This window comes from Xiphophorus maculatus, chromosome 11 (assembly GCF_002775205.1).
Source record: "Xiphophorus maculatus strain JP 163 A chromosome 11, X_maculatus-5.0-male, whole genome shotgun sequence".
Lineage (NCBI taxonomy): Eukaryota > Metazoa > Chordata > Actinopteri > Cyprinodontiformes > Poeciliidae > Xiphophorus > Xiphophorus maculatus.
In genome coordinates this window covers 2,036,337-2,057,105 of record NC_036453.1, presented here as the reverse complement: position 1 = coordinate 2,057,105, position 20,769 = coordinate 2,036,337, and the positions used below count along the sequence as shown (strand labels likewise).

The 20,769-nt window shown below is 42.3% G+C and overlaps 1 protein-coding gene across 3 annotated transcripts in view; it reads right to left on the bottom strand.

The window, feature by feature from the left end:
* Positions 1–20,769, bottom strand: part of LOC102227520 (tenascin-like) — a 66,423-nt gene that overhangs the window by 23,960 nt on the left and 21,694 nt on the right. For all 3 annotated transcript variants that reach the window (XM_023342040.1, XM_023342041.1, XM_005802143.3), the window contains exons 3-10: positions 17,416–19,008; positions 13,455–13,718; positions 13,256–13,371; positions 12,622–12,775; positions 8,973–9,242; positions 7,603–7,788; positions 6,182–6,271; positions 4,538–4,801 (exon numbers count right to left, since the gene is read on the bottom strand). In XM_023342040.1, coding sequence (XP_023197808.1) covers positions 4,538–4,801; positions 6,182–6,271; positions 7,603–7,788; positions 8,973–9,242; positions 12,622–12,775; positions 13,256–13,371; positions 13,455–13,718; positions 17,416–19,008 — 2,937 coding nt within the window. The remainder of the gene's footprint in view (positions 1–4,537; positions 4,802–6,181; positions 6,272–7,602; positions 7,789–8,972; positions 9,243–12,621; positions 12,776–13,255; positions 13,372–13,454; positions 13,719–17,415; positions 19,009–20,769) is intronic.

Below are 20,769 nucleotides of genomic sequence, written 5' to 3'. Positions count from 1 at the left end.
TTTGATCACATCACCAGCAATGAAACGTACCACTTACGCACTTAACCTATGGGGCATTTGACATGAACTCCAAATACCCTCCTTCAGTCGCAAAAGGAAGTGAAATTGGTGTTTGAATTTTAAAACACATTTGAAAATTACCAAAGTAACGCTCAAAAGGTTTTTTGTGGTTTACAAATAATACAAATACACTTAGAAATACCCAAAGCTGCACATAAGCTGGCTTACAAAGTTCACAAATCCAGGATTATATATGAACAGATATCTTGAGTAAATTTTTGCTTCACTAGAAATCACTGAGTGAACACTCCTACTTTTCCTTAGGATCATCAACATCACAGGAAAAATGTCTGACCTCCTTAAAAGTCCTTGGCAGATTTCTTCCCTGCCAACTCAGTGGAAACACTTTTGGGCCCAGGATTATGAAACTGTTAGAGACTCGTGTTCACATGAAGGAGCAAGTCAAAGCTGAGGGACCAGGACAATTCTGGTGGAGTCAGCAGCCAGACCATCAAAGCCACCACGTGTTGTTTGTAAGCATAAATTTCTCAGGAGATGAAATGCACTGTTGATCTGTGGATTTTACTTTTCATCTGTCCACAGCCATTACCCGGTTAGATGAACTATTCTCTCCATATGTTCTCCCTCCATGTTTCCCACAGTAAGTAGCTGCAGCTGCGACTCATTTTTAATGAACTACAGATTTTTTTATTATTATTTTGACTTCCTTTTCAGCCGTCAGATGTGCAGCATTAGCTTTTTATTGCCATACATCATCTTGTTGTGAAATCTACCTGCGGGCAGATCTGTGTGGTGGAAGGGCCGTGACGGATGGTTTTGCACAGAAATAATGTTTTTACAGCTAAGTGAAGTTAAAACCTCATGTGTAAAACCTGAACTCTGTGGAAAGCCGACCTCTTCAGATGCTTTCATTTAATGCGGCTAACTGCACAAAATAAAATAGGTTGTTCTTATCAGTGGTAATGCTGGCCTGAAATGAAGCAGACCTTACAGCATCTAAGTTGTAGTTTTGGAATTATTTTAAAATTATAATTTGTAGTAGCTTGTAAGTGGTGTTTCATGACTGTGATAAATTATGGACTCGCAAAAAGAACTCTGGGTTGGCTGCCGGCCCTTTAGACCTTCTGGATATTTCTTCTCACTTCCTCCTCTGGATAACTCATCAAATTAACTTTTAGCTTTTCAATTCACATTCATTTGTAGTATTTTTGCTTTTGAGTGACCATTGTGTGTGGGGGGTTACGTGGGTGTGTGTGTGTGTGTGTGTGTGTGTTTATTGATTCATATCTTCCATATGTATCACTCTTCTTCAGCCTATGACTGATTCTGTCACATCCAGCTCATTTGTGCCCACTTTCTCTATTTAATGCTTTTTTTGTTTTGATGTTACATGTTTATTGATTTTGAAAATGACAATGAATATAAATACCATGAGCTGCACACTTGAGCATCATTGAAAGATAATTTTCAAAATGCTTCAACGTGTCCTTTAACAGTTTCATAAATCGAAACAAATATCATATTAGCTTGAGTCCATCCTTTATGTAATATACAGAAAAAAAACAGCTTTTTAAAAGTTGGCACATTATGATGAGGCTTTTTTCGTTAAATTTGGTAAAAATACAATACAATGGCACATTTATATAAACTTACTGTATGATCTTACCATTGCAGTTATATTAGGGTGATTAAACCAATTCTTTCCTATTTTTGTAGCTTTGTGTTCTTGTAGATTCTTGAATACACAATATGAGATATTATGCTGTAATGGCAGGTAAGTTATATTTATTGATATTACTTCTCTACACTTTCATCACTATGGAAAAATAATCCTGTCATTGCTTCTTTGCTTCGATTAAACAGCTCACAGACCTGCAGTCACATGACCAAACCAATACCTCATGGCCAAGCCCCTCCCATCCTGAAACACAAACCCAACAGGATGGAAATAAACAATGCTTGTTAATATTGACTCAGATTTACTTAAGTGACCGGTATTGATGATAACACAACATGCTGTGCAGCCATAACAATAATAAACAGTTGGACACTGTGCGCGGTCTGGTGGTGTTGCTCTGACCCCGTGTGCGCTTTTACGTTTTTTTTTGTGTCTGGTTTTGGAAATGAACGATCTGGCAGGACAGCCCCCCCCCCCCCCCCCCCCCCCACTCCTCCCGGCTGTCTGACCCTGACTTTTCCACGCTTCTCCTGAGTGTTGCGCTAAGACCGCGGGAGGGTTAAAGAGACAGTAATCATTCTGTAAGTAAACTTCTGATTTTTAACATACCCAACCATATAATTGGAATTTGTTTGTTTTTTGGGGGGGAGTGGGGAGGGGGGACTCTCTGAATAGCATCTTTCAGTCATGAAGCGCATTCTATAGGCAGGTCACCTCAGAGACAGTCGTTATCGAGTCTATCAAATTTCCAGTCTTAATTCTTGTCTGTGATTGTTCAGGTACTACTATAAACCCCACCCCCCACCCGTCTTCTGTCCGCCCGTCCCCTCCTGCAGAACCAGCATGATCCGTGTTGGTGGAGATGATATAAACCTCCCGGCTGTGGATTAGGCGGCTGCTGATTGTGAAAACAGCGATTTAGCAGGACTCTCAGCATGTGTCCCTTTATCAGACGGACCCACGGTTCATCGTGGTCAAATCGCACAAAACCCAGAGGGGAGTGGGGCTCAGGTCGCCAATTAACACATGAATGAGAAACGCGCAGGGCTGCACACATGGCCGGGCCATTTCCCACCAGCACACACATTACCAGTCCGCTCTAAGGTTCCTCTGAGACTCCATCTTTGAAGCATGGGGGAAATATCTGCAGCTTAAAGGCAGATGCAAGGCTTGTGATTATAGTGCATTACTGAAATGCTCACATAAATCCACTGGCTCGCTTTTACCAACTGCAGCAGGCATGCAGCTTCTGATCCCGAAGAAGGAAACAAACAGAGCCGGTTCCATTCAACGATTTCTGCCTACAGCCACCAGCTTAACCGAGCACCAGGATCTACCTGTGGGATGTTTGTCTTGGCGGCACCCTTACTGCAGCACAAAATATACAATCACTTCATTTAGTTTTTCTTGTTTTAAGTAGAAACAAAAATGGGGAAAAAAGAAAGAAATATTTCCATATGCTATAAATGAGCCGTAGGAGAAGGAGACACAGTTACATTGAGAAATAGCAATGAATGCAATTCATTGCCTTGGTTTGGCCACAGCTATGAAAAAGGGGGGTTGGAGCATGGGGGTGCGGGGGATTATGAGAAGACCCCCTTCAACTCTGCACCATCAGCTAAAACCCTCCTGGAAACAGTGAGCTACAATTACACTGTTGCATATTTTAGCAAAACAAACCTCTCCATTCTTTCTGATGTTCCCTGAAATGTTGAAGAAAGATTAGTCTGTTTTGTGTTTTGTCTCCTCTTGATCCCCCGGCACCGGCTCTCTGGGATTTAGATGGGAGATTCCGACATCCAGCTGGATTTGGCACATCATGGATTCAGAAACATCAGCTACAAATCAGACTTCTTAAACTACAGAGTTGCACAATCTGCTTTTTAATTCTGGACCTTTAAGCAAAAAAAAAAAACTGAAACAGTGCAGATATCTGCTAACTACAAGCTAGCAAACTGTTTGTCTGTCTGTCTGTCATCACATGGAGGCTGAAGGGGAAAACAGAATGCGTCCTTGGTCTTTCTGAACCATTTAAGAAGGAAAAAAAATCAGCCTGGTGCTTTTTCAAAGCTGGTTCAAAGCTGCAGATCATGACCTGATGAAACCAGTAGGACCACATCATCTGCAAAAAGCAGAGGCGAGATCCCAAGGCCACCAATACAGATCAACTCAGCACCTAGAATGAATATTATGAACAGAATCGATGACAAAGGGAAACATTGGCAAAGTCCAACTTGGAAACAAGCCAGGCTTACTGCTGGCATTGCAGAGCAGACTCTCATACAGGGACCCAACAGCTCGTACTAAAGGGCCTGGTACGCCATACTCACAGAATACCCCCACAGGGTTCCCTGAGAGACTTGGTCCAACACCTTCTCCAAATCCACAAAGCATGTAGACCGGTTGGGAGGAGTCCCACACACCTTCCAGCACTCTACTGAGTGTGTACAGCTGGTCCAGACTGTACTCCAGGATCAGAACCAGAACCACACTGCTCTCCCTAAATCTGAGGTTCGACTTTCCGACTGACCCTCCTCTCCAAAACCCCTGAACAGACCTTACCAGGGAGCCATAGGAGTGTGATTTCCCTGTAGATGTGTTCCAGCTACAGGGAAATCTGGGGACCACCATCCCAGTCTGCCAGTCCAGGGGAACTTCCCCTCATGTCACAGCAATACTGCCAACACAACACCACAACATCCGGAGTCTTAAGGAAGGCTCTACGTCTCAAACATCAAGTAATTCAGTAAGAAACGCCAACAGTCTAACAACTGCGCTCTGTTGTTTTCCAACCAGGTGCAGCAACTTATTTGGGAGAAAGTTGTCGGACATGCTGACCTGTGGCAGCTGAGACAGAGGCGGGCACGCTGCTCCTGCGGCCCCTCTCGGCGGTGACGCTGACGGTGTACATCATGCCGGGGTTCAGGCCCCGCAGGGTGTGAGACTCTGAGCCGCCGGGGACCGAGTCTTCAGCCCTCTGACCGTCAGCCGACACGTAGACCAGCCGGTAGGAGTCCAGCTTGGCCAGTGGCCGCTTCCACTCCAGCATCATGGTGGTCTCTGTCACCTCTGCTACAGTCAGGTCTCTGGGGGCGTCCAGGGCTGAATGAAGAAAAGAAGATCAGCTTGGAAAACTAATACAAATAAAGCTAACAGATTTGTTCTCTGACACATAAATCTATCAGAAATATTTTTTGCTAACTCCCTAAACTCTTCAGATGAACCTACAGGAAAGTCCTTCCAGCATTTCAGGCATACAGACATAAAAAACCCAGAACTTCAAAGATATTCTGACCGTAAGGACTTCATCTGGTTTTCAGAACTGCTCACAGTTGCAATGGATTTATCCAGATGTTGCACCAGTTTGAAATCTAGTTACAAAGTCTGTGCCAATCTGTTGTCTTGGGTCTGTGATTTTATCAACCTATAGTGATAAATCCAGATGCAAAGCCATCCGGCGGATTCCAAGATAACACATGTTAATATGAACTGTTTTGGATTAACATGTAAATCCTTCCATTATCCAATTAAGGTTGTGAAGTTTTTGTCTTTGTAAATGGAGCAAAATACATCACCTGGAGTTCTATCACCTCTAGGATGTTTTAGATGTTCTCCAAACAGAACTCAGTGATCAGAGGCGACTGTGGCTCTGCTACTAAATGACATCTTTAGACTAAAACTGGCTACATGAGAGACCAGACGTCTGCAGCCTGCAGCTCTTCGGATTTTCCACAATGTCTCTTAATAATTCTGGCTTCAAATCATAAAGAATCAACTGTTTATACATTCATATAATGGTAGTTTTAGTAGTTTTCATGGGATAAACTGATTATGAATTACACTAAAATACTAGTGATAATGTTTTAGATCTGCTTTTTTGTCATTTAGCTGAAAACCATGTTGTTTTTTTCTTTTTCATTTTCCATAAATTTCAACATACCACATAAAGAAACTTTTCCATCCTCGTTTCTGAAAAAGCGAAATGTTTCACTTTATTTTAGAACCTAAAAAGAGATATAAAATGTGGTCCTTTAACAATGACGATTTTGATATTTATAAAAAATATATAATATATAATTTTCTTTTAAATAATATATTTAAATAATATATTTTTCTTTTAAAGGTCATGCACATGTGTAGCTCGGAACAAGTTCAGTCAGTTTTAAAGTTCCTCGCTAACATTTAATTGTACTTTGTACAATGTTCAATTTAATTGAACATTGTGTTCTGTTGTGTTCATCAGTTTAGTTGACTTTCACTACGATTCCGTTTTTCATTTACTATTTGTAACATGAACCTTTCTGTTGTTTCATTTTATTAAGCAGACGTTGGGTCGGGGTAGGGCTGTTAAATATGCTTTTATAGACGTACTAATGGGAGAAAGTTCATATTTCCTCATAAAAAGCAGGCAGACAATGTTGGCTGCAGCTGAAACATGGGAGTGAGAGGTGATTATTGAAGGTGTCGGTGGAAACATCTGACCTGTGACTGCGTTGGTGGTGGTGGGCAGACTTTCCCGCTCATCTGTCACCGCGGTTACTCCCATCCCGTACTCCGTCCCCGGTCTCAGGCCTGCAGAACACCAGGAACATGCAAACTGTGAAAAAGCCCCTCTCCTGTTTTGTTGAGGTGTCAACAAATGAACTGAGGGAGTGTCTATAGTCAAGTGGCCAGCTGTTGCAGCTAATGGCTGTGGGGCCACAAAAACGCTCTCTTGTGGCTTGATTGCACAATAGATTGGCGCCTAATTGCATTTCATGGTATGCTTGTGTTCACTGTGGAACATCGGTGTTGTATTTGCATTGATGGATCTATAGAGCCCTTGTTGCAGAGCAGGAACACTTGCTGCAGTGATGCAGCGGGCTCTGGGGGCTGTTTGGTCTTTACAATCAGCTCCTCTCTCACACTGATCGCTTCTAATTCCTTTATTAACTCCCACAGAGGTCACGGCGCTCAGGGCTTTCCTGCATGAAATTACACCTAAAGCCCAGGAAGCTCATTATCAATAAAATCACGAGCGTGAAGGCAATTACAGATAATAAGTGTGTGAAAGGAGTGCTGAGGTGTGTGTGGACGCAAGGGGTTTGGGGGTGGGTGTCAGCTGAATGGACACAGTGCTGTATTTTCATTGGATGGACCGTCCAAGGACAAAGAAGTGGGTCAAACAAAGACTCAACTGGTTTATTTTAGAAGCTTTTTAAAAAAAAAAATTCTTCTAGTGTTATGTAGCCGTGCTGTACTGGAGAACTGCAGAAGAAAACAACCAGCCACAGAAAAGCATCAATGCATGGCTGGACGCGGTCACCGCTGCAGCAGGAGGAAAACCAATCCCTCTCTTCAACAAGAGCTCTCTCAGTCCGCTTCCTCATTCAGGACCGAAAGAAAGCAAGACACCCACCGGCGATGTTTTTTTTGTTTATTACACAAAACAAAGTGTTACTGTGTCCAAGCAAACATTTAACAAGACAAAATAAAGGAAATGGAGTTTTGGGAAATGAACTGGGTGAAAATCCAGCTGACCATTTGGAAAAAAAGCCCTCAAAACTCCTTCATTTTGAAATTAAGCCCTTTAGTTTCTGCTATAACTGCAAACTACATGTTGTTCAATTCTCCCTCATTTACAAGAGAAAATACTAAAATGAATTTATTCTATGGATGGATGGATGGATGGATGGATGGATGAATGGAAGGAAGGAAGGAAGGAAGGAAGGAAGGAAGGAAGGAAGGAAGGAAGGAAGGAAGGAAGGAAGGAAGGAAGGAAGGAAGGAAGGAAGGAAGGAAGGAAGGAAGGAAGGAAGGAAGGAAGGAAGGAAGGAAGGAAGGAAGGAAGGAAGGAACATTCCACATCTGCCTGCTGACGGTAGCTTGGACATGTGTGTGTTGGTGTGTGTAGTCTGTCGTACCGGCGATTTTGGCCTGGGTGGAGTCCCTGGCTCCGGGCGGGAAGAGCAGTTCTCCATGGTCGCCTCCAGACAGCGGGCCGTACTTGATGCGGTACTGGTCCACCTGAGCCTTACTGTTCCTCCACTCCAGAGTGATGCTCTCATCTGTTATTTCCACCGTCTGAAGGTCTCTGGGAGCATCCAGGTCTACGGCACAGAAACAGACAAAAGGCAAATAAATGTTATTTAAACTGTTTGTTTGAATGAGATTTAACCTTCTGCTCCAGATGATCAAAGAATCAGGAAGAAAAATCTAGACAACTTCCCAAATGTAGGAGTTGGATATATAGATGAAAAACCGCCATACATGACAAATGCCTGACCTCTGCACAAAGAATTTAGTCTCTTATATCGCACTGTAAACAATTTTGTTTCAGAAAACATCACTTTGCCTTCAATGTAAAAAATGTAAATGTGGCAGCAACGTTGACTTAGTCTTGCTGTGACAAAGACAAAATTAAAACGTCTAATAAATTGTTGTGCACCTTGATATGAACACAACACATTATGATAAACACAGAAACGTGCCTCCATTTGACAGGATGAATGCTGGACCAATTGGTGGCGCTGCAGCACTGCCACAGACTGACACAAAAACACTGTTCATACATGAAGAAGTCGTGTGAAGCAAAGCAACAGCATTATTGCTCTTAGCATAAACGCAACACTAATAGCACGATGTTGATTTGTGAGAGAGAGGGGAATGTCAGTTCCACTGATGGAGCATGTGCTCACTGAAACATTAAATCTGCATTTTGGTCATTTGTCGGCCTGAATTTGGGAGGCCAGAACTGATCAAAGACGATCAGTTCTGGCCTCCCAAAACACCAGATCCGTGTGAACACACTGCCTGGACGGAAACATACCTTTGCGGACGTGCCTCATCTCGTCTCTAAGTGAACGGGGTCTGAGTTTGGAAGTAACAGTAGCTAAACAAGATCTAGTTCTAGAGTGAAGCTCTGAGCTTAATATGGACAAACTGATTCTTAAACTGGGTAAGAAGATGTTGGTTGATTCCCACGGTTGGAATCAACCACTGAAGGAAACATAATAATAAAAAAAATCATAACTACCTAACAATGCCTTTATAAAATCTATAGAACTAGTTCATCTAATCCTATTCTGCTGCAGCCACCAGGAAGTCAACGGGAGACAGGTTCAGTGGGGGTTTTTATCCTGAACCAGCAGGGGAAACTGTGTCAAAGTTTAAAGATTACATGCCTCCATTCTCATAAATACAGCAACAGCAACATCTTGTGTGGTCCCCAAGTCCCTGGGCGTCTAATGAAAGCTGTGAAAGCTGCGCAGGAAGAAGGTTCCAGGAGTCTTACCTGTGAGGAAGGAGTCATACACAGGTATGCTGCTCTGCTCCCCTCTCTTTGCCGTCAGAGACACCTCGTACTGCGTATCAGGGCTGAGGCCAGCCAGGTGGTACTGGGTGTCAGCAGATGACAGCTCCACCATGTTACGATCCGCTGGGTTCAGGCTGGGTCCGAAGGAGACGCTGACCCCGTCCACGTGGGCCACAGGATGGAACCAGGTGACCAGTGCCGTGGTGTCCGTCACGTCTCGCACATCCACCTGGCCGGGGGCATCGATCACTGGAAGGACAGGTGGAGGAGGAATCATTGTTAAACCAATCAGGCAAAAAAAAAAAGAAGGGGCAGAATTATGTGTTTTCCAGGCACATAGTGCCATTGTACAGCACAGTCAAGTAAGTATGTTAGCTTTACTTGGTAAAAAAACAAAGTTGTGTATATCAACTATGACATAAAGAACATTTTGCTTTGTAAATTAACGCCTTGAAGTAGAGTCAGTGCAGCAACATAGATGCTCTCAATGAGGCAGACTGCTTGAATTTTCTGAGAGTACGAATATAATTTACATATCAAGTCCCAGCTCCATGAAGGTTGACTTTTCACTGCTGCTTGAATTGATTTGTCACACACAAACATGTAAACTCTCTGTAAAAGGTTGATAAAATGTGGACTTCATGTGAGCTTAGCACAGAGTTGGCTAAAAACATGGCTGCAGGATGTCATTGGGGTGTCAGGGTTGTGTTGTCCTGGAATGGTGGTGTCCCTCTGAGTGTGGCTGCATGAATGAATGGTGCCTCCCACACATGGTGAGAGGAGAGCAGAGAATTGACATTGTTTAACAGCCCCCCCCCCCCCCCCCCCCCCCCCCGATAAGCTAGAGAAACAGGAGCCTTTAATAGACCCTGAGTGTCCCAGAGGACTCGGAGCATCATCAGCCAGGTATAGATGACAAATATGTGGAAGTAAATGCAGGGCACCGTGACAACATTCTAGGGAATATAAAATCCCTAAACTGAGTTCTGGGTTTGCCCTTTTTCCAGGGGGATTCACATAAAAAAGGAAGGAGTTCAACAGGTCCAAAATCAGATGTGCAAATCAGCTGGTCTACCTCCTCTAGAAGGAGAAAAGTTGTGTTCCTCCTAAGAGATGCCTAATGTTGATGACTGTCCTAAACTCACTCTATGGAAACAGCTCAGTTCAGCAGCTTGTTTCTGAAATCTTGCTCGTTTGACCAGATGACTGTTGGAATGAAGGTCAGGAAATTCAGAGATTTGCTTTTTAGCTCAGTTCTTATTGGACCATTACTGGTTTTAGCAGCACCTTCACCACTGTTGATGAAATCTTGAACATGCCACCAATGCCTTCGAATGATAAAAGATCTTAGATTCCTCTCTACCCACCTTAATGAAACTGAGCTGACACTGAAACAGCTGGAACAGTTTTTGCTGCCAATGGAGATTCTGACCTGACACACTGACATGACTACATCATGTATAAGCAAAGCATATGTGAGACCATGAGGCCAACAAAGCAAACACCCTAAACTCCACCCTTCTCTCCATGATCATGATCTTTTGTACGTAATTTAATGTTTATTAGTTTTCTCAATTGTTTATTGTGCTTTTTATCGTTTGTTTTTGTGACGTAAAGCACTTTGAACTGCCTCATTGCTGAAATGTGTTTTACAAATGAACTTGATTGACTTGATCGATTGATCATTTTCCTGATGTTCTAAAGAATCCTTCTTTGCACCATCAACTCCAGAGGTTCCAACGTCGTCCCCTCACCAGAACCACAACTTTATTTTCAGGTGGTTGAGCCTTTTTAGGTCCCCGGCTCTGATGCTGCAAAAACTGGAGGGACTTTCGCTTCCTCAAAGAGTCCAGTCTGCTTTCATTTAATCCCATGTTGTGGAATATGCCGCATCTGCATAGATTTTTCTGTGGGTACGCTTGTGTACGACGAGAACAAGGGAAGAGATAATAAACGTGTTGCAAGCTGACCGTTATTCATCAGTAAAAATAAATATATCCAGGTTGAGGTCTTTTTCTTGCTCTCTTACAGAGAGGTCATGGTATTGATCTCCAGCTCTGAGTTTCCTAAAGTTTAAAGATTTATAAAGTAAACAAGTGGAGAGAGTATGTCATTACTTGTCAACAAGGACTGGAAATCCATATCAGCCTTTTCGCCTCTGATAAATCATAGCTTTGCAGAAATCTCTAATGAGCCAATCAGTCAGGCCTGACATGCCACTTCTCTGCTTTCACTGACTGCAAGATGGATGAGCCAGGTAAAGAAACTAATGAGCCTATATCTAAAGGTGAAAGCTTGGTTTGACCATTATGTTTGAACTTAAATAAATGTTGTATTTTATAAAACCTCTCCGTGTGAAGAAAAAAAAATGCCCTTCTTGTGTTTGCAGCACTGGGTTCAAATGTTGAAAGTGAAGCAAAGAATAATTCTAGACCTCATATCAGGTTAGTAGAATAAACGGTGAGGGCTTGAATTTACAATTATTTGATATCAATCTTTCAATTTCTGCAGAGAGTGTATAGTTTTGTCACCCAGAATCCATCAGTTTGTTTTTATGACCTGCATCTATACGGGTGATGGGAGCAAAAACACACTTGATTGTGGACATGAATCAAAAGTGATAAGGCTCAACAGAAGGGTGGTCAGAAACACACAATTTCTCAGGTCGGTCACCTTTATCTCATCTCATATTTTCTTTGTATTCCGGCTTACCTGAAGGTAAACACATTACTCACAAACAACAGGGAGGATATCTGATTCCTGTTTTATATTTTATCAGACCCGCTCTCAGAGGGAAACAACAAGTAGCTGCGTCAGCACAGCTCTGATGGAAAAACAAAACACCAAGGAGAGAAGTGGTAACCAGAACGCACATTTTCTATCGAGACAACTGACGAAAAAGTCGTAATTGCTAAGCAACAGAAGTAGGTTCATTGTTGCAATGAATAGTTCGGGATAAGATTCGATAAGAGATACTGTGCCTTGCAAGAGAGTTCAAACTTCTTGAACTGATAAAAACTATTTTTTAACCCTTTTATAGATGGAAATCGGTAATGGTCCAGCTTAGACTGGACCAGTCCACTGCTAAAGCAGAAAATCTTACCAAGTTATTTTGGCCTAGCCTCTAGTGCAAATATCTTAGCACACTTGAAATAAGACAAAATAACGTAAAAACAACCTTTTAGCAAGATATAGAGGCTTGTTTTAAGAACATAATTCCTTAATATTGATGAAAAAGTACTAGTTCCATTGGCAGATAATTTAACATTTAACTAGGGAAAAATGTCATTATAAGTGAAATATTCAGCCAACAGAACTAGTACTTTTTCACCAATATTAAGTAATTATTTAATTTCCTCTACTCTACTAAGATATTTGCAGAAGAAACTAAACCAAAAATATTTGGCAAGATTTTGTGGTTTTGCAGTGTATAGAATGACCACTGAACATCTTGGTGGAGATTTTCTGTTTAATAAAGATATTTCATTCCTTAACACTGGTTCTTATACAGAACAAATCAATAAAAAAATATACATTCAAGTGGAAGGCTTTTGAAGACCGTAGTATGTGTTGACCATTGCATCATGTCCAGTCAGCATCGGTGTGCAGCAAGGCTGCGTGAACTCACTTGTGACGATGCTCTTCGAGGCAGGCGGCCCACGCTTTTTGTTCTTCACCACCTCCAGTTTGACCTCGTACTCCTGGCCTGGACCCAGACCCGACTGCTCGAAGGTGGTCTCCGGCCGGCCGAGGGAGTTGAGAATCTCACCATCCTCCTCTTTCTGCCAACAGCAAAAAAGGGAAAAAAAAAAAAAAGAAAAAAAAATTAGTCCTCAAAGAGTAGTTCTGGCATAAAGTGTGCAGAGTCGGGTATAAAAGCAGACATAAAGACGTTCTTAATGGTGTTTGGACTGGAAAGGAGGCAGGGAGTTTCTCTAATTGAATGTGGCTTTGTGCAGATCCCAGTAGCTCCCTTTGGAACAGTTTCACTCAGAAAGTCCTCAGCCTCCAACGCTTGTACAATGATTGGATCTGTCAGGCCTTGCTAATAACTTTAACTGCTGTGTTTCACCCTCTGGTTTCACCAGGTCATTTTCCACCGGGTTCTCAACATAATGTATGCAGCATGCTCTAATGGGAGGTGTGGGTTAAAGTCGGGGCTTTACAGCAGGTAAGGCCATATCGGGTTTCAGCTGGAAGAGAATGTGTGTAATTACCAAAACCGCAGCAGGTTCCTTTCATTGGGAACTTAGAAGACTCACTGTGTTTCTGAAGATGAGGTTCCATCCATCAAATGGGATATCCAGGGGGTCCCACTGCACTTCCACTGACGTCTCTCGAACTGACTTAAACTTAAGACCCTCGGGCTCAGGGAGATCTGAACATGACAAAAACTCTTAACGCATCTATAATGTCTTCTGAGGTGCATTTTGGGAGCCGCCAGGTAGAGCTTTCACTTACGTGTTGCCACGCGAGCGCTGACAGGAACGCTCTTCTTGTTGCTGAGTACAGCATAGACACTGATCAGGTACTCCACACCAGGCTCAAGCTCCTGAATGGTGGCCTCCTTCTGGTCCCCAGGCACCCGCATGTCGAGCTCCAGACCGCCAGGGGCTGTGGGAACGTAGGTGATCAGGTACTCTGTCACTCGCATCTCATTCTCCCAGGAGAGGTCCACCGTCTCAGGAGTCACCTCCACAACAGTGAGGTCCTTGGGTGGCGAGACTGTGGAGAAACATGGAGAATCAGTATTGGCGGACAGTAAGGGAGTAGACCTACGGAAGCTCTGTACTAAAGTACATTTTTTGAGTATCTTTACTTGCGTATTTATTTTTTTGAGTGGAACTTATGACTTCCGTCGTCACTATGTTTATAGAAAGCTTGCTCTTACTCCTTCCTTTTGCGTCGTTTTGCAGTTCGCTGTTGCTGTTTTTATTTACTGAAATGCAATTGGCCACACACTATGCTCCTCGCAAGAAGGGGAACCAATCACAGTCACCGCTCTGTTTGAATTACGTCATCCTCCCACTATCATTCAACCAGAAGTCAGTAACGGAGACAGTTAGAGCTTTATGTTTGATGTTTGTCAACTTCTATGTTTAGAACATCATTACTTACAGTTAACATTGTTGCTGTTTGTGGGGGGAAAAAAAGGTCTGTTTTTTGTTTTTTTTTCTTTTTGGGGGGAAGAGAACATTTTAAATTAAGAAAAAAAATGATGACAATAGTTATCATTTTTTTTATTGCATTTTTATGGTGAAGTTTTTACAGGCGGAGTAGACGTTTTGAAGCAGAGTGGTACTACATGCCAATACATCATCAGGTGCTTTCAGCAAGTTACATGGTTCTGTGAAAACACTCAGACACACAGCAACGTGCTGATATTCAAAAGTTTGATTTGTCCTTTTGGCTACTTGAGTAATTTTAAATGCTTGTACTCCTGAATATCTAAGTATTTTCAAAGTAAGTACTTCAACTTGAGTAAAGTTTTGACCAAGCAACTTTTACTAGTAGTTGAGTAACATTGAACCATGAGTAGTAACACTTCTACTGGTATGAGTTGAGTACTTTGTCCAGCAGTGATCAGCAGCTTCTCTCAGCTCTGCAAAGGCTTCAGAGGTGAAAGGTCAGAGAGGAACATAAAACCGTTTAGTGACTATTAGTGTTCACAGAATTGTTCAAAATCCTGGATCTAGCCTGAAGGAGACACAGTCAATCTACGTACGTCTACCACAAACACCAACCCAAAGCAAGGCAGATTTTTGTGAAAGATGTTAGAGGAAGTCAAAGCAAATCTGGAGAACAAACAGAAATAATGAAATGAACCCAGAACCACAACAGCCAACAACCCAGCTCACATTTGTGCTACATGGTAAAAAGAACATCCTCTTTCAGTACTCAGGTGCTCATGAATAAATCATGTAGGCAAACAAACACATTCCATCATGTGCTTCAACACTAAACAGTGATCTACCCAAAATATGTAAGTCTCTAGAACTTAAGCAGGGTACTTTCTCTTCATCACCGATCTTCTCAGGAAGATCGGTGATGAAGAGTGTTTGTGTGTGTGGAGGGCAGGGGGGAGTTATTCAGAAAACACATCCCTCTTTTCTGAACGAACTCTGCTGTCCTTCCTACTTTGAAGAGTAACGAGAGAAATGAATATCTGGGTCACATTTTTAACCCAGGAAAGCAGAAAGACTAGAAATAAATGGTTTATTCATTTCATTCTCATTGTCAGTTCATGATCTTGTTCTATTTTAAGGCTTTTTACATGTCTTTACCAGGGGTGCCAATAATTGTGGAGGATTCTGGACATTTCAAGTTTTTATAACTGTATCTGAATTGTGGACACTCTGTTGACTGGTAAAAACCTGCAGACTGTTCCCTCCGCCCTCATTCCAGATCCCTCATCCCAAGCTGTTTTCCAGAACCACATTTTATCATTCCACCACATGATCCTGCAAAGCCATTACTGGTCAATCAAAGCCAATGTAAACCAAATCATACATTTACTGCATAGCTGGTCATATGAGAAAATCAACTCCGAAGTCCTGAGCTGACAGCTTCATTACTGAGAAAGATTTTACCTGAATGCTTTATGTTGGATCCTGGACAGATTAACTTGTGCAGTCGAATGAAAACGTTTCTGCTCTGATTTGCCAATGTAAGTCAAGCGACTATATTAAATTGGATTTAATCCAAACAGTGTGGAGTGGACTGAGATGACAGTGGTTGTAAAATGGCACTGCACAAAACAAAAGAAAACTGTGTGCACTCTGCTAGAAACCACATAGACCAGTTAGTGGTTTCATTTGACAGACAGATCAAACAGCAAATGCACCAAAAATATCCAGTTGATTTGCAGTTTGGTATGTTTCTATAAGCAAAGTAACGTTTTTCCTTCTAAAACTTGTTTTTTTCTACAAACACAGTTCTTTGTGAATCACAGCTATATTTTGTCACATTACAAAAAGAAACCTAAGTAATTTTTTTTTGCCAAAAGAGATTATTATTATTATTATTATTATTATTATTATTATTATTATTATTATTATTATTATTATTATTATTATGCCTAAATATTTTTTTCCCAAAATCATTTTTGGCAACAAATGAATTTAGCCATTATTTAAAGAAGATAAGGGTGTGTGAATCATTTTCTTGATTTAACTGCAAGGAACCTATTACTACTATATGTTATGCTACATTATATTATTATATATATCTTTTACAACGCAAATATAATAGCAAAGACTCTTTTGCCCGTCTGATCTGAACATTTGTTTATCAGTGGAATTTGTTGAACAAAAGAAAATGCTGAGGATGATTCTCAAGAACTTTCCTTGTACGCATAGTACTCGCTGTATTTGGACTACTTGCATGAGGATCTCCATCCTAGTAGAAAAGAAAAGGTTTCAGAACTTCAAGTTACCCTGTTTTTTTTGTGACTTTCCTCTGTGGAGTCCAAAACAGGCCCTAAATTCACAAGATGTTCAGAGCTAACTCTTCTCACTGCAAAACTATCAACTGACGAATTGCTCAGTAGACGTATTTTGCTGTCATTTTTCAAACTTTTCCAGTGGGCTTTAGCTTTTATTCGGGGTTAGTTGTTAAACGGGGTTCAATTCAATATTTAGTGCAGTTCTTCCCATGCTCTCTGTCCTCTTCTTTGGGTCTAGCTATGAATAAATAAAGGCCACTAGAGATACAAAAACTTACAACAAAACAACAAAATTCCATAATATATTATTTTGACTCAAATAATTTTTCCCTTTTTCGCCACAAATGGTTGTAAACAAATGTCATTGTTAAAATCTATTTCAGTTAAAGGTAGAAAGTACAAACTGTAGACTATTTTAAATTCATATGACTCCACTGTTACATTTTATGAAAGATTTTTTGGTATGAGTGGCAAATTGACAGGAAACAGGATGCAGAGAGTGGGGGGAAGACCAAAGACCAGGAATCAAACCCAAGATACCTGTGTGGAGGACATGGTCCTGTGTGGAGGACATGGTCCTGTGTGGAGGACTAGCCACTGCACATGGTTCTCATGTTCTACCCACAAAACAATGTCAACATTTTTGCTACTCTTGTTTCACAAAATTAGTTCTAGCTTTCTCCCAGGAAATTTTTCAATGCTAAATTTCTACTCTAGTGATCTGATTTTAAGGATGAGGATTACTAACCTACAACAAAATACAAGTAAAAATTTCACATTTTTATATGTGTTAGCTACTGTATATGTAAAGTGCAAAAAACTCTTTTCTATCCTTCTGCCATAGTCTTTTCCTGTTACTGAAAAAATAATGATACTGTTACTTTAAGAGCTTTTAAGAACTCCATGTTTGAGAACTGATTGTAAGAGTTACAAAAATGCAAATATTTTGGAAAGCTACACATCCATGGTCTAGCTTACCTTCAGAGCAGTCCTCTCCCATGAAGCCTTCGTCACAGATGCATACTCCATTTTCACAGCGCCCCTGGTGGTGGCAGTCTTCTGGACAGCTCAGCGCAGAGCAGTCCAGCCCTGTGAAACCTTCAAAACATACACAGACACCGTCTCTGCAGTGACCTCTCTCTAGGCAGTTCTTAGGGCAAGTCTTCTCACTGCAGTCTTCGCCAGCAAAACCCTGGTGACAAACACACTGGCCGTCTACACAGCTGCCTCTGTCGTGGCAGTTCTTCGGGCACGTCTTCTCACTGCAGTCTTCACCTGTGAAACCTTCCTGACAAACGCACTGGCCATCTACACAGCTGCCTCTGTCGTGGCAGTTCTTCGGGCACAACTTCCCACTGCAGTCTTCGCCTGTGAACCCTTCCTGACAAACGCACTGGCCGTCCACACAGCGCCCCCTGTCGTGGCAGTTCTCAGGGCATGTCTTTTCATGACAGTCTTCGCCTGTGAAACCCTGGTGGCAAACACACTGACCGTCTACACAGCGGCCTCTGTTGTGGCAGTTCTTGGGGCATGTCTTCTCACTGCAGTCCTCACCAGTGAAACCCTGGTGGCAAACACACTGGCCGTCCACACAATGACCGCGGTCCAAGCAGTCATTCGGGCAGGTCAGTTCGCTGCAGTCTTTTCCTGTAAAACCCACAAAACACACACACTTTCCGTCTACGCAATCCCCTCTTCCATGGCATTCTTTGGGACATGTCTTGATACTGCAGTCTTCACCTGCAAAGCCTTTCTTACATATGCATTGCCCATCAACACAGCGGCCCTGTTCTTGGCAGTTGTTGGGGCAGGAGAGCTCACTGCAGTCTTCCCCTTCATATCCTATGTCGCAAACGCATTCTCCGTTAATGCACTGACCCCTGTTGCTGCAGTTGTCAAGGCATGAGAGAACTGAGCAATCGTCACCTTCAAAGCCAGGATCACATATGCACTTCCCATTAAAGCAATGGCCTCTCTCATTGCAGTTTTGGGGACAGAGAAGCTTTGAGCAGTCCTCTCCACCGTAGTTTATCTGACACTTACATTGGCCGTTCACACACACGCCATGTTTGCTGCAGTTTTCACGACAGCTGAGCTCTCCACAGTCATCTCCAGTGAATCCCTCTTCACATTCGCAGGTTCCGTTGATGCAGCGTCCTCGGTCGAAGCAGTCGTTAGGACAGATGAGCTCAGAGCAGTCAAAGCCCGTCCATGGCTCATCACAAATGCACTCGTCATCGACACAGCGTCCACGACCCAGGCAGTTGTTAAGGCAGTTAGTCTGAGAACAGTCTTCGCCAATGAAGCCTTCTTCACAAAGACAGGACCCTTCAACACAGTGACCGTAGTCGCCACAGTCCAGCAGGCAGAGCTCAACACCACAGTCATCCCCGCCGAAACCCTCAAAGCATTCACATCTCCCATCCACACAGCGACCCTGGTCCTGGCAGTCATTGGGGCACTCTGGCTCCGTGCAGTTGGGGCCCTTCCATCCTGGTTCGCAGGAGCAGCTGCAGGTCTCCGTGCTCCAGTTTCCACGTCCGTTACAGAATGGCTTTGTGGACACCTCTCCTAATGGAAAACAAGACGAGTAAAAAGGACGTTTATTTCAAGTACGTCAGTTGCCCAAACATGACAGCCTGCTGTGGTGAGTTTGCCAGTAGCCTTTGCTGAAACCTGCCCTGGGAAGACTATAATCAAAGAACAGGCCAAGGAACAAGAGTCTTGAAACAAAAGCCCGATTCAAATCTGATGAATTCTTGCTTAAATGAAAAACCTTCTGTTTTCCCAAGTTACACACACTGGCTGTAAATGTCATGGATGTTTTGTTCTTTTTTACTGACAGTAACAGACCAAATACTTTACATTGATGATCAATATAATATTTGCAATATTGCTGGTTGATTTGTTGGCAGTAGGTAATTTTCCAAAAAACATTAACCAGTGGTGCATAGCTTAGCAACTAGAAATGCATAATCACAAACACAAATTAATTTACATTTCCTAGTTTTTTAAAATTGCTTTTTGCATACTTACTAAAAATCAAAGCTCGATTATGCACAAAGAATACAAACTACAAACTTAGAAAACATTGTAATTTCCATTTCGTCTCATGCTGACATTTCCCATCAATTTTAATGCAATCTGTCCTCTACAGATGCTTCCTGCCAGCTGCCCTTCTCTGCTAACTGTTGGCTGCACCTATATAAAGCCAACAGCAAATTCTACAGATATCCACATTAACGTCAGGATACAAATTCAGATGACTCCCTTAGGAGAAGATACATAACCTGTAAAAATGGGACTCTAGTTTGGACTTACAGCTGCTGTTTTTGTATCCCTTCCTTTTACGTCATTTTCTTTCCTACTGGACCCTCATTGGTTAGGTTAGGGAAGCGTTTTAGGGCGTAAAATACATTTTATTGCTGTCCACCTACAGTGCCTCACAAAGACATGCATACATTTTTATTATGTGACCAACAAAAAGTAGTGCATACTACAGTGCACCAGTACTATCAAAGTATCACAACACTTCACATTTTCCACATGTTATGTAGCAGTCTTGTACAAGATTTTATTAAATTAATCACTTTCCTCAAAAATCTACACACAAATACCGCTTCATGAAAATATGGAATTGCTTAGAAAATTTACTAAAAATAAAAACAATTACATTTTCATTAGTATTCACAGTGTTTGTTGACAAAGCTCAACATTGAGGCGTCATCACTAATCAGCCTTCAGATGTTTCGACAGCTCAACTGGAGTCCGTCTGTGGTAAATTCAGTTGATTGGACTTGATTTGGAATGACATACACCTGTCCATGTACAGGTGTATGGACAGGTGTATACACCTGTACATGGTGTATACACCATGTACAGGTCAGAGGTCAAACACCAAGCACTAAATCAGAGAAACTGTCTCTAGACCTCAGAGACAGGACAGTCTTGAGGCATAAATCTGATGAAGGATCCAGAAACATTACAATACAAACATTACGGCCTCCATCATTGGTCAATGGAAGAAGTTTTGGAACCAGCAGGACTCTTTCTGGAGCTGACCGGCCGTCGGAACTGAGCAATCGGGGGAGAAGAGACCAAGAACCTGATGGTCACTCTGTTAGAGCTGCAGGGTTCCTCTGCAGCTCTAACAGGATTCCTCTCTCTGACTGTGGAGAGAGGAGAACCTTCCAGAAGGAAAACCATCTCTGCAGCAATTCACCAATCAGCCTGGACTGTAGGGCGACCAGATGAAGGCCACTCCTTACTAAAAGGCTCATGGCAGTGAGTCTGGAGTTTACCAATGGCACCAGAATGATCTCAGACCAACAG